This window comes from Triticum dicoccoides, chromosome 2A (genome assembly GCF_002162155.2).
Source record: "Triticum dicoccoides isolate Atlit2015 ecotype Zavitan chromosome 2A, WEW_v2.0, whole genome shotgun sequence".
NCBI classification, from domain to species: domain Eukaryota; kingdom Viridiplantae; phylum Streptophyta; class Magnoliopsida; order Poales; family Poaceae; genus Triticum; species Triticum dicoccoides.
Window position 1 is genome coordinate 653,022,098 of NC_041382.1, and position 13,893 is coordinate 653,035,990.

The following is a 13,893-nucleotide window of genomic DNA, read 5'->3' on the forward strand; positions in this document are numbered from 1 at the left end:
CTCGCCGACGATGTTGCAGCATGGAGCACCGAGCCGGGTGCGGTGGAGACAAGCGGGAATGTGCTCGGTCGGATGAACAGAGAGAGGAGGGGGATGACCGGGGAGGGAGTGGGCTGGACTAGTTAGGCCTGCTGGTCCGTGTGGCCAAGGCCCAGAAGGGTCACGAGGGCTTCTTTTTCTTTTACTTTTGCTTTTTTCTTTTTACAGAAAGGGGTTTAGTAATATTTTGAGCTTCCATAAGATTTTGCAAAAAATGTGAAACTTGGTCACATAATTACTTTGCAATATCCAGCACTGCCACCAAAGGCTTGGGCATTTTTGGAGTTCAATTGAATTTACACAATAAAGAAAAGGCATTTTAAAGGCTATTTTTGCTCTGCTAAAATGCATTAGGACCATTTAGAGTTGATGATGATGTTGTGTTCCTTAACAAATAATTGTTATGGAATTTTTGACAAATGATGAACATTTTTCCAGCAACTTTTGAGCAACTTCAAACTTCACTTGAATTTGAATTGACTGGAATTTCAAATGGGATAATGGAAAAAGGTGATTAAGCACTGTTAGGGAAAATGATTAGTTTAATCACAGAGGGTTACTGTAGCATGACATTGGGGCTGTTACATATGAGAACAAAGTGTGGACTTTGGTAGACTTGCCCGGTGATCGGCAAGCAATTGAGAATAAATGGATCTTCAAGAAGAAGACTGACACTGACGATAATGTTACTGTCTATAAAGCTCTACTTGTTGCGAAAGGTTTTCGACAAGTTCAAGGGATTGACTACGATGAGACCTTCTCACCCGTAGCGATGCTTAAGTCTGTCCGAATCATGTTAGCAATTGCCGCATTTTATGATTATGAAATTTGGCAAATGGATGTCAAAACTGCATTCCTGAATGGATTTCTGGAAGAAGAGTTGTATATGATGCAACCAGAAGGTTTTGTCGATCCAAAGGGAGCTAGCAAAGTGTGCAAGCTCCAACGATCCATTTATGGACTGGTGCAAGCCTCTCGGAGTTGGAATAAACGCTTTGATAGTGTGATCAAAGCATTTGGTTTTGTACAGACTTTTGGAGAAGCCTGTATTTACAAGAAAGTGAGTGGGAGCTCTGTAGCATTTCTGATATTATATGTGGATGACATATTGTTGATTGGAAATGATATAGAATTTCTGGATAGCATAAAGGGATACTTGAATAAGAGTTCTTCAATGAAAGACCTCGGTGAAGCTGCTTATATATTGGGCATCAAGATCTATAGAGATAGATCAAGACACTTAATTGGACTTTCACAAAGCACATACCTTGACAAAGTTTTGAAGAAGTTCAAAATGGATCAAGCAAAGAAGGGGTTCTTGCCTGTGTTACAAGGTGTGAAGTTGAGTAAGACTCAATGCCTGACCGCTGTAGAAGATAGAGAGAAAATGAAAGATGTTCCCTATGCTTTAGCCATAGGCTCTATCATGTATGCAATGCTGTGTACCAGACCTGATGTGTGCCTTGCTATAAGTCTAGCAGGGAGGTACCAAAGTAATCCAGGAGTGGATCACTGAACAACGGTCAAGAACATCCTGAATACCTGAAAAGGACTAAGGATATGTTTCTCGTTTATGGAGGTGACAAAGAGCTCATCATAAACGGTTACGTTGATGTAAGCTTTGACACTGGTCCGGACGATTCTAAATCGCAAACCGGATACGTGTTTACATTGAACGGTGGAGCTGTCAGTTGGTGTAGTTCTAAAAAAGCGTTGTGGCGGGATCTACGTGTGAGCGGAGTACATAGCTGCTTCGGAAGAACAAATGAAGGAGTCTGGATGAAGAAGTCCATATCCGATCTAGGTGTCTTACCTAGTGCATCGGGTCCAATGAAAATCTTTTGTGACAATACTGGTGCAATTGCCTTGGCAAAGGAATCCAGATTTCACAAGAGAACCAAGCACATCAAGAGACGCTTCAATTCCATCCGGGATTTAGTCCAGGTGGGAGGCATAGAAATTTGCAAGATACATACGGATCTGAATGTTGCAGACCCATTGACTAAGCCTCTTCCACGAGCAAAACATCATCAACACCAAGGCTCCATGGGTGTTAGAATCATTACTGTGTAATCTAGATTATTGACTCTAGTGCAAGTGGGTGACTGAAGGAAATATGCCCTAGAGGCAATAATAAAGTTATTATTTATTTCCTTATATCATGATAAATGTTTATTATTCATGATAGAATTGTATTAACCGGAAACATGATACATGTGTGAATACATAGACAAACAGAGTGTCACTCGTATGCTTCTACTTGACTAGCTCATTGATCGAAGATGATTATGTTTTCTAACCATAGACAAAGAGCTGTCATTTGATTAATGAGATCATATCATTAGGAGAATGATGTGATTGACTTGACCCATTCCGTTAGCTTAGCACTCGATCATTTAGTATGTTGCTATTGCTTTCTTCATGACTTATACATGTTCCTATGACTATGAGATTATGCAACTCCCGTTTACCGGAGGAACACTTTGTGTGCTACCAAACGTCACAACATAACTGGGTGATTATAAAGGTGCTCTACAGGTGTCTCCGAAGGTACTTGTTTGGTCGGCATATTTCGAGATTAGGATTTGTCACTCCGATTGTCGGAGAGGTATCTCTGGGCCCTCTCAGTAATGCACATCACTTAAGCCTTGCAAGCATTGCAACTAATGAGTTAGTTGCGGGATGATGTATTACGGAACGAGTAAAGAGACTTGCCGGTAACGAGATTGAACTAGGTATTGAGATACCGACAATTGAATCTCGGGCAAGTAACATACCGATGACAAAGGGAATAACGTATGTTGTTATGCGGTCTGACCGATAAAGATCTTCGTAGAATATGTGGGAGCCAATATGAGCATCCAGGTTCCGCTATTGGTTATTGACCGGACGTGTCTCGGTCATGTCTACATAGTTCTCGAACCCGTAGGGTCCGCACGCTTAACGTTTCGATGATAGTTATATTACGAGTTTATATGTTTTGATGTACCGAAGGTTGTTCGGAGTCCCGGATGTGATCACGGACATGACGAGGAGTCTCAAAATGGTCGAGACATGAAGATTGATATATTGGAAGCCTATGTTTGGATATCAGAAGTGTTCCAGGTGAAATCGGGATTTTACCGGAGTACCGGGAGGTTACTGGAACCCCCCCCCCGGGAGCTTAATGGGCCATAGTGAGCCTTGTGGAGAAGAGGAGAGGCGGCCAGGGCAGGGCCGCGCGCCCCTCCCCCTAGTCCGAATAGGACAAGGAGAGGGGGTCGGCGCCCCCCTTTCCTTCCTCTCTCCCTCCTCTTTCCCCCGCCTCTCCTAGTCCAACAAGGAAAAGGGAGGGAGTCCTACTCCCGGTAGGAGTAGGACTCCTCCTGGCGTGCCCCCTCTAGGCCGGCCGCACCTCCCCCCTTGCTCCTTTATATACGGGGGAAGGGGGGCACCCTAGAGACACAAAATTGTTCGTTTGATCTTTTAGCCGTGTGCGGTGCCCCCTCCACCATAGTCCACCTCGATAACACTGTAGCGGTGCTTAGCCGAAGCCCTGCGTTGGTAGAGCATCATCATCGTCACCACGCCGTCGTGCTGAGAAACTGTTCCTCAACACTCGGCTGGATCGGAGTTCGAGGGACGTCATCGGGCTGAACTTGTGCTGAACTCGGAGGTGTCGTGCGTTCGGTACTTGATCGGTCGGATCATGAAGACATACGACTACATCAACCGCGTTGTGCTAACGCTTCCGCTTTCGGTCTACGAGGGTACGTGGACAACACTCTCCCCTCTCGTTGCTATGCATCACCATGATCTTGCGTGTGCGTAGGATTTTTTTTGAAATTACCACGTTCCCCAACACAATGAACCCAATGGCGCTCTATTGTGATAATAGTAGTGACATTGCTCAAGCAAAGGAACCAAGATCCCACATGAAAACCAAGCATATCGAGCACAAATTCATATTATCTGACATCATGTCGAGAAGGGTTTTGTGAAGGTTCTCAAGGTTCATACGGATTTGAATGTGTCAGATCCGATGACGAAGCCTCTACCACGAGGAGAGCATGAGCAACAACGAATAGTCATAGGTGTTAAAGAGACTATGTAAACTAGATTATTCACTCTACTGCAAGTGAGAAAACTGTTGGGAATATGCCCTGAAGGCAATAATATGGTATTATTATATTTTTATTTTCATAATTAAGAATTTATATTTCATGCTATAACTAATATGATTCTGAAATATGCGATTTAGTGGAAAACTCAAATGCATGTGTGAAATGATAAACAGTAAAATAAAGATTCCCGGTCTTGCTCTAAGACTGGCTCAAGTGTTGTCTGGTGATCACATTTTTCGGACTCATGATATCGTTAAGTTTATTCACATTGCTTGAGTTTACTTTGTCTACATCATGTTATCTTGCGTGATCTGTTCATGTCTCTCTCTGTTGTTCCTACTTCGTGTGCGACGTTGATATGCATGTTTCTCTCTATAGTTCGGCCTTCATGATCTGTTCATGTCTCTGTCTGTAGTTCCTACTTCGTGTGCGATGTTGCTTGAATTTACTTTGTCTACATCATGTTATCTTGCGTGATCTGTTCATGTCTCTCTCTGTTGTTCCTACTTCGTGTGCGACGTTGATATGCATGTTTCTCTCTGTAGTTCGGCCTTCATAATCTGTTCATGTCTCTCTTTGTAGTTCCTACTTCGTGTGCGATGTTGATATATATGTTTTGTTGTTCATCTAGTTTGCTAAATTGTTGCATGCTAGTCTATATTCTAGTCATGAATTATTTACTGAAATTGATCATAAACTTAACTAATATTCTAACATGCACCTCCCTAACCAGCAGTCAAAGCGAGACGAACTCCTAAAGGAGTTAGGAATGGTGAGCCCATGGATCTTCCTAATCTGTCTGCTGCCCGTGATGACAAACTCCATGACATTTTTCCTATCAACAAGCTTGAAAATACCAATGGCGATTTTCTTGAAATCTGACTGTAAGCGTAAGTACAACAAGATGGCATCGACAGGCTATAACGATTAAAATATTGTATCTTTACTTATTTGAAGGAGAGAGAAGAGAGACATAATGTTGATTAGCAGCCAACTACAGTAAGAACCCCAAGACACTTTGTAATATTGTAAAATGGACAAATTATTAATAAAATGGTACACATTTAAGATTTACTATTGTACATGCGGACTATTTTAGGTTAGATCTAGATGACATGACATCTCCTTATAGCTGATTGTTAATTATACTATTAACCATGCTCTAAGAGCGTCTACAACCGCAGGTTGCAAATATGAACCCTCAAACGTTCACGGGCACGCCCGCAGACAATGATCGGACGAGCCTCGAAATTTACCATTTGCATCCACATATCCTATTTCTGAAACACCTATTACATGCAGCGCCATGCACGACGATCATCCTGTGCATTTTGGGCCGACTAGGGTGTCAAAACACACCAAAAATTACTCATACTTTAGATTATACATCCATATTAGTCCCACCTTACCGCGTGACGAGCTAGTCGACCGGCTTAAATAGCCGGGTCGTGCAGAAAGGATAAGCTTCTGACATCATTGAATCCTTTGTGAAGAAAATAGACTGTTACTATGAATCTTGTATGTTTATCACATACTCCCTCCGTTTCTAAATATAAGTCTTTTTAGACATTTCAAATGAACTACAACATACGGATATATATATATATATATATATATATATAGACACATTTTAGATTGTAGATTCACTCATTTTGTTTCGTATGTAGTCACTTGTTAGAATCTCTAAAAAGATTTATATTTGGAAACTGAGGGAGTAGAAGATTGATAGTCAGAGTCTATCTCCTTTATACTAGGGAAACATTTATGTCCGTACTGCCTTTTATGAATCGCAATTTGTCGGAAAAATTTGGTAAATAAAATAAAAAAAGCTACTGTCAATGTACATGAAAGAATGCGTCAAACGATGTGGGACTAAAATTTGGATACACCGATGACAAAGAACAAACCTTTAGTCGCCGCAGGTGAGATCGCTACGACCTGCAACGGGCTGGGTGGACGCTCCCGGGCGCCCCATATCTGGCACATTTTTGGGCTGGATATGACGTTGCCGGTCAGCTCGGGCATTGGATGCCCGTTTAAGACGCCCATCTGAGTCAATTTTGTTTGATCGGTCGGTGACCGGCAGGCCGCTGGACGTGTAAGACAGATTTAGGGTGCCCAGCTATTGATGCTCTAATTATTATCTAGAACGCCAAAACTTAGCCATGGCCCATCACCAAGCGTGATCTCCGTGCAGGCCGCAAAGATAACCCTGGCACTCCGTGAAACGGAAAGGGTGTACCAACCCATGGCTGAGCCATTTTGATGGAAAAAGGGGTGTACCAACCCATGGCTGAGCCATTCTGAGGCAATGAAGCGGGAGAGGAAATACATCACCTTAGAGGATCTTTAGCTGATCTCACATAAGCGGGAACAAATTTTTTTTACTCCCTTATCAGATTTGGTACTTCAATTAGATCCGGTTTAGTGGGGTAAACTAGAAATTTTACTCCGTTGTAAGTATAGCTTTTTAGGGGTCGGCTAGAGGTTCTTACCGTCTGCGTTGTTGTAGCTATTCTGGCACGTTTGCTGCAACTCGTGAACGAGCCCATATGGATTCACAAGGAAATAAAACATTGCACAGCGACAGACTTCGAAATTTGTTCAGTCTGAAAAGTTGTCACACAAAAGACTACTACATTATTCAGATTTCGTAGTACTTGCCAGACTACTACAGCAACATGATGTCTACAACCTCTGACTATATACACGACCAGGCTCCGAAAAGTAACCAACTCAGCGATCAAACAAGCAAGCCCCCTGCAAAGAATTTTGAATTTTATGTCACTACGCTGCGGAAAAACTGAGAAGAGCATGGGCAACATCTGCACATACCTGGCGACTCATTTGCTGTCTTCATCACTAGAAGAAGTCTGAAAAAGCGAGAGCGCGATCAAGGGGCCTAGAACCGGTGGCAAAGGAGGCGGACGGCTGAATGCGACGAGGGGCTCGACATTTTCATCCTTTGGGAGGGCAGATTCAGTAGGGCTGATCTCCTTCTCATGCTTCTTGGGAGTAGTAATCGTCATCAACCCTGTTCAACAGAAGGTGAAGAAGTAAGGCACCGAGCTGGTTCTTCAAACTCTCAAGCAAAGCAAATTGAGGGTGGATCTTGACTTACTCGCAAGTCCATTGCCAGGTTTGATTTGTCTGGTTGCAGTTTCCACTAGAGACCTCGCACTCCCCCTCATGGAATTCGTGCGCTCGCTGCCTGCAATCTCTACTCAAAGAACAGATTCATGGGAGTAAGCATGCAACAAGTGATATGTTTGGTATACGGTCAATTATACAGAAAGGGTCATGCAGAAAGAACAATTAACCTTGCACAGAAATTCAGATAGCAACAAGAAACGGGCCAAGCTGGCGACGAACAACAAAATCTTTGAGGCATCAACAAAACCATGAACTAGCACACCCCTTCCTAAAATTCCTTATCACACCGTCCCTTCATATATTTTCCTCAGTCTCATTTCCATGCGCATATATGCATATCAGTTGCGTCTCAAATGAACAATCAATCAAGAACAAAAACAAGAGAAATCTGAGGTACTAACAAATTAATCCCCCGCGCGAGAGTTGCAGCTTAGATACCGGACCTACAACTAGGAGAGCACGGATGTGAATCGTGAGGGATCGGGAAGCCATACCTCGATCTCGTTGCGCAGGAGAGTCGTATGAAATGATGATGGCGTGCCCTTGATCTGGGTTATGGAGGATAGGCGAAACATCTGGAAATTTCTCGGGGGAGACCAGAGTCATCTTTTCGCTGGCAGACCATATGGGCCAGACTTATCTGAATGGAAGAGCCCAATCCCTCGTTTAAAATAAGTCTGGCCCATATCATACTGAAATAAGTCTTACCGGCCCGTCAAACTCTAGCACTTATCATAGGCCAGTTGCACTGATCTGTGTTTATAAATTAATCCAAGCATTCGAAAAAATGTTAAACAAGTATTTGAAAAATATTAACGAAGCATTTAAAATCTGCTTAATGTATATAGAAAAATGTTGACCATGTATTCACAAAATGCTAAAGTTATTTTTTGACAAGTGTTAAATGCCTATAGATAAAACTGTTGATCATCTAATAAAAATGTAAACTTGTATTTAAAAAATGCTAATCAAGCATTTACAAAAATGTTAAATGTTTATAGAAAAAAATTCTACCATGTATTCAACAAATGTTAATCTAGTATTCAAAGAATGTTAATCAAGGATTTAGAAAAAGGTAAAAAATGTATATAGAAAAAGTATTGACCGTGTATTAAAAAATGTTAATCTAGCATTTGAAAAATGTTAATCAACCATTTAAAAAAATATTAAATGTGTATAGAAAAATGTTGAAGATGTATTTAAAAAAATTTAAACTTGTATTGAAAAAATGTGAATCAAGAATTTAAAAAAATGTAAAAATGTTTATAAAAACAATGTTGACCATGTATTAAAAATGTTAATTTGGTATTTGAAAAATATTAATCAATCATTTGGAAAATATTAAATGCATATTGAAAAAAAGTTGACCATGTACTCAGTAAATGTCAATATTGTATTTGAGAAAACATTAAACATGTATTAGATATATGCCAAAATGTTTATAGAACAACAATGAATACCTAAAGGAGAACAAAATAAAACAAATGAAACACGAGGAAAAAACAAAAAAACAAAGAAAAAAACTAGAGAAAAACGAAAAAGAAACACAAAACCAACGAAAAACAAAGAAAATAAAAAAGAACAATAAAAATAGTGAAAACCAGTGAAAAAGCAAGAAAACCCCCCAGAAAACCAGTGAAAACCAGACTCTTTTTCTTTTACAAGGGTGTGACCAACTAATTAAACACGAACCAGATGTTGACCCTGTGGCTAGCAGTGCAACAACCCTTTTCCTCTAGTGTATTTCGTTTAGTGTGAATGGGCCGGCCCATAACTCTAGATGCTTCAGCGAGATTGAAGGAAGTCTCTCCATAAGCGAGATAGTCTTTGCGCTTGTAGTGAGACCTAGGGAACCCAGGTGCGCTGAGGCCACATCCTCGTTTTTCTGTTTTTCTATTTTTTTATTTATTTACTGTTTTTATTTGTTTTTCTAGTTTTGTTTACACTTCCGGAAATTCTGAACATATATATTACAAAATATACTTAACATTATGTTTAAAAAAATGTTTAATGTGTAGAAAACAATATTGGCCATGTATATTAAAAATGTATACAAAAATACAATGTGTGAAAAAACTTGATCATGTATTAAAAAAATGTTAATCAAGCTTTTGATAAAATGTTGAACAAGAATGTGAAAACTGTTAATCAAGCATCTAAAAAATGTTCACCATCTATTAAAAAAATGTTAAAATTGCATTTAAAAAATGTTAAACATGTATAAAAATTGTTGGCCATGTATTCAGGAAATGTTAAACTTATATTTGAAAATATTAAATGTGCATAGAAAAATGTTGACCATGTATTAAAAAATATTTAACTTGTATTTGGAAAATATTAAATGTGTATAGAGAAAATGTTGACCATGTATTAAAAAATATTAATCTGGTATTTAAAAATTGTTAATCAAGCATTTAAAAGACGTTAACATGTATTAAAAAAAGGTATTTGATACATACGAAATATATGTATAGAAAAAAATTCCAAGAGAAAACAAAGAAACCCGATGAAAAGGAGAAAGAAAGAAAGAAAACCGAAGAAGAAAGAAAAGAAAAACTCAATGAAAACCGAGAAATAAATAAAGAGAACCAAAGAAAAACAACGGAAAAAGAAAGAAAAGAAAAACGAGTGACAACAGAGATAACCCCATGACGGCTTTGTTTGTCCATAAGTTATTAGGCCAACAACGATTAAACGGCCAAACAACCAATTAATCAGGGCCTGATAGGCCAATTAATCGGCCTAACAAGTTAACACGACGTATATGTGATATTTGATTCAGTCATCCTACGGGTAGCGATTAACTGGCATGTAAACTAATTAATATGACGAATTCTTGAACAATGCTTATCTAACTTGGAAGTTTTTCCTTTGTTTTATAGATTCGTTTATTTAAAACGTTTTATCTTTTGAACTGTATATTTAAGTACTAAATGTTTTCACCGTTTACACTGTTGGATTTCTCACATCGAGGTCTTTGAAACTGAATTCCATGTTAATAAAAAACAAAAAACAAGGGAAAACTGATACCCGAAAAAACGACTACCAAGAGGAAAATTAAAAAAAATTAAAAAAAACTTGAACCAAAAAAATGGAAGAAACAAACGAGGTGAGAAGCATGGTTGTGGGTTTCACCAATGTTTTTGGAAGTACAAGCTCTGCTTTTCCCATTTTCAGGGAAACATAGGTTGTGCTTCTCTTTCTTCCGAAAAGGATTAAATCTATTGTAAAAGTTCACTAGAGCAAAGCATCTCTAAGATGATAAAATTGACATTGAGATTCTGAGACCACCGAACGACCTTTATTGTCGTCAGAACGAGCTACCAACGCATCGTTGTGGCCTCTCCCCTATGGGAGCCGGTTGGAAGTCTTCGTGCATGTGCCATTAAGGACTGGCGCCTTGGAACTGCAATTGCTGCCGTCGAACCTTTGCATAGATCTGAAGCATCTGACACCAAATCTCACCACATGACGAGAAACCTAACCTAACTGCCCTAGGAAGACGGTAGGAATCTATGCTAGAGCTCCGTCGACTATGTCCATACGGACGAACTCAAGGATGATCGGAGCCTGAAAGACAAACTCAAAGAAGAAGCGTCGCTATCCGCCCGAGCGCCACACATGCGAGGGCTAAAAAGCCTAGCCTAAGGCCAACTCCACCGCGCGACCCCAAACGGACGTCTGTTTTGTCTAGATTCTGTCCGTTTGAGTAGCGATTTGGGGTCGTGTTCGTGCGTGTCCTGGGATGCGGTGGCCGTGCGCCCAGCGCGCGGCTGCATCCATTTGCCCCATCCTGTCCGCGTCTATTTAAAAAACTAGTAGCAACGTTTCAAATGACAAGCACTAGTTCATGCCAGCGGCCCCGGTTCATCATGCCGGCAACAGAGCCAGCGGCCTACATGTCCATCGCCGGCATCAGCCAGCGGCCGGCAACACAGCCAGCCTCCAAAATGATTATTTGTCCTCGCCGACAACACAGCCGACCACCAAAATGAATGTTTTCTCGCCGGCACACAGCCAGCGGCCCAGCGGGCGGGCGACACCCATGCCAGCCTCCAAAAAGAACGGCCACGGCCGATCGGACGACCTAGTTCAGGCCTTCGGCTTCGAGCATCTCCTTCTGCTTGGCCTCGAACCAGGCCCTCGTCTTGTCGCTCATCTTCGACAAGTCCACGCTCATGATCGCAAGGGCCACCTCCTTCGCTTTGGTGGCGGCGGCCATGGCCTCGATGTCGAGCTGCCTCTGCCTAGCCTTGATGTTGTCGGCCTCGATGTCGAGCTGCCTTTGCCGGGCCGCCTCCTTCATGTCGATCTTCCTCCTCTTGGCCGCCTCGTCCATCTCAAGCTTCTTTGTTTGAAGGTCTAGGTATTGCTTCATTTGGTCCTCCTTGCTTTGCCGCTTCTTCTCATCCCTCACATCCTTTTAGGACATCATGCCATTCAAAGTGTCATGCAATGCCATGGATGAGGCATCACGTATGTCATCAACCTTGGAGTTGGTCTTGCCCCTCGGCCTCTTCAAGGCCTCGCCATCTCCACCTCCGGCGTACTTGGCCGTCTTTAGTCCTCTCTTCCTTTGTAGTTCACGGTATTGGTCCTTGAACTTAGGGAAATTGTTGATAATCGTCCAACAATGCGTAAGAGTGAATGGCTTGTCATTGTGCCGGGCCTTGAATGCCTCCAAAGATTGAAATGCCTAAATCACATGATCAACAACAAGTGAACATGCAAACATATACACGGCCGAAGTGTCATGGCCGTAGTAAGGAAAGGGCTAGGAAGAGGAGAGCATACCATGTCCCCAACGCCGAGACCACTCACGGGTCGTGCTTCAACGCTCTCTAATGCGGTGCAATACTTTTTGCACTCTTGTTGGATGAACAACCATCTATTTTGAATCGAGCCGATGCCACGATTGCTTGTAAATTGGTAGGGCTCAAACATCTTCCTTTCATGGAATGTTTTGTGGACTCTCGTCCAAAAAACAATGCCCTTTTGTTGCGCGCCGGTCCTTGGATTTTGTCTAATCTCCATCCAAGCTTGGCAAATCAACTTGTCCTCATCTTGTGTGTATGAACCCGTGCGAATGCTCTTCCTCTTCTTTTGTGCTTCCGCTCTTTGGGTGAGCTCGTCAATGAACAATGGCTCACCACTAATATCAACGTCATTGCCTTCTTCTTCATCACCTTCGACATAGATGTCATTGTCTTCATGCCACAAGTCACCATGGTCGTAGTCAGCACGGTCGTCGGCCTCTTCATCGGGCACGTACTCGGCGCGGCCATCCTGACTTTGGGTCTCCTCGGGGTCGTAGGCACGGCCATGCCCACTCTCGAAGATCACGTCCTCCATGTACTGGTTGTAGAAGGGGTCGTCGACCGTTGGCGTTGGGGTTGGCATTCCATCAAACAAGACGCGGGGGGCCGGCATGGTGCCCGTGGACAGTGCTCGTGCCTGCTTTCTTTGCATCTCGACGGACGGCCGGCCGCCCCTGCTGGACCCAGGCCTGACGTTGAGGTCGATGACGGTCGCGGGGCGTGGTGTGGACGGTGCGAACAAGCCCACTTCCGGCGACGCACAGAAACAGGTCTGGCTGTCGTGCCTTGGTGGAGGAAAGTCGGGCGACATGGGCGCGGCGCTCGACGTCGGCGACTGGCAGTGCATAGGCCGGGCGACCGACGAGCCTGTGCTCGCTGGGCCGACGGCCGCTGCAGGGAACCCGTCCGGACGGCCCATACTGCCAAGCATGAGGATGGCATGCGCTTTGTTGACGAGGTCCTCCTTCTCATCGGTAGCGGCCTTGCGCCGCGCGGCCTCCACCTCCTCACGTTGTGCGGTGAACTTGGCCGCGGCGGCATTGACCTTGACGACCGCTCTCCATTCCCTCCTCTTCGCCGATTTCGCGTCCAACTTGGCGATCTCCTCCAACATGCACTTCGACCGCGGCTTCCTTGGCGCCTTCTTCTTCACCTTTTTGGGCGGGTCGACAGCCAGGCCGCCGGAACTTGGCGGGGCGTCGGCCATGGCCGGGGGAGAGAGGGGCGGCGGGAGGGACGTGGAAGGGTTTGGGGGAAATGGCGGCAAATGGGCGTGTGTCGGTTTTGGTTTCTCCCACCGACAGGCGGGCCAGGGGAGGACAAGCATACGAGCGGAGGTGAAAGTTTGCGCCGCTTGTCGAGCGGAGGTGTGTAGGATCGAAAGTATGTCTAGAGGGGGGTGATTAGACTACTTGACCAAATAAAAACTTAACCTTTTCCCAATTTTAGTTCTTGGCAGATTTTAGCTATTGTAGGACAAGTCAAGCAATCATCACACAATTCAAGCAAGCATGCAAAGAGTATATTGGCAGCGGAAAGTAAAGCATGCAACTTGCAAGAATGTAAAGGGAAGGGTTTGGAGAATTCAAACGCAATTGGAGACACAGATGTTTTTCCCGTGGTTCGGATAGGTGGTGCTATCCTACATCCGCGTTGATGGAGACTTCAACCCACGAAGGGTAACGGTTGCGCGAGTCCACGGAGGGCTCCACCCACGAAGGGTAATGGTTGCGCGAGTCCACGGAGGGCTCCACCCAGGAAGGGTCCACGAAGAAGCAACC

The 13,893-nt window shown here is 43.3% G+C and overlaps 1 protein-coding gene across 1 annotated transcript; it reads right to left on the reverse strand.

Moving 5' to 3' along the window:
- Positions 1-6,718: 6,718 nt before the first annotated feature.
- LOC119359776 lies at positions 6,719-7,889 on the reverse strand. The gene is made up of 4 exons (XM_037625864.1): positions 7,790-7,889; positions 7,264-7,362; positions 6,978-7,176; positions 6,719-6,902 (listed from the first exon to the last, which is right to left on the reverse strand). Exons 2-3 carry the CDS (start codon positions 7,331-7,333, stop codon positions 6,986-6,988), a joined length of 261 nt encoding a protein of 86 aa, XP_037481761.1. The 5' UTR covers positions 7,334-7,362; positions 7,790-7,889; the 3' UTR covers positions 6,719-6,902; positions 6,978-6,985.
- Positions 7,890-13,893: the final 6,004 nt, after the last annotated feature.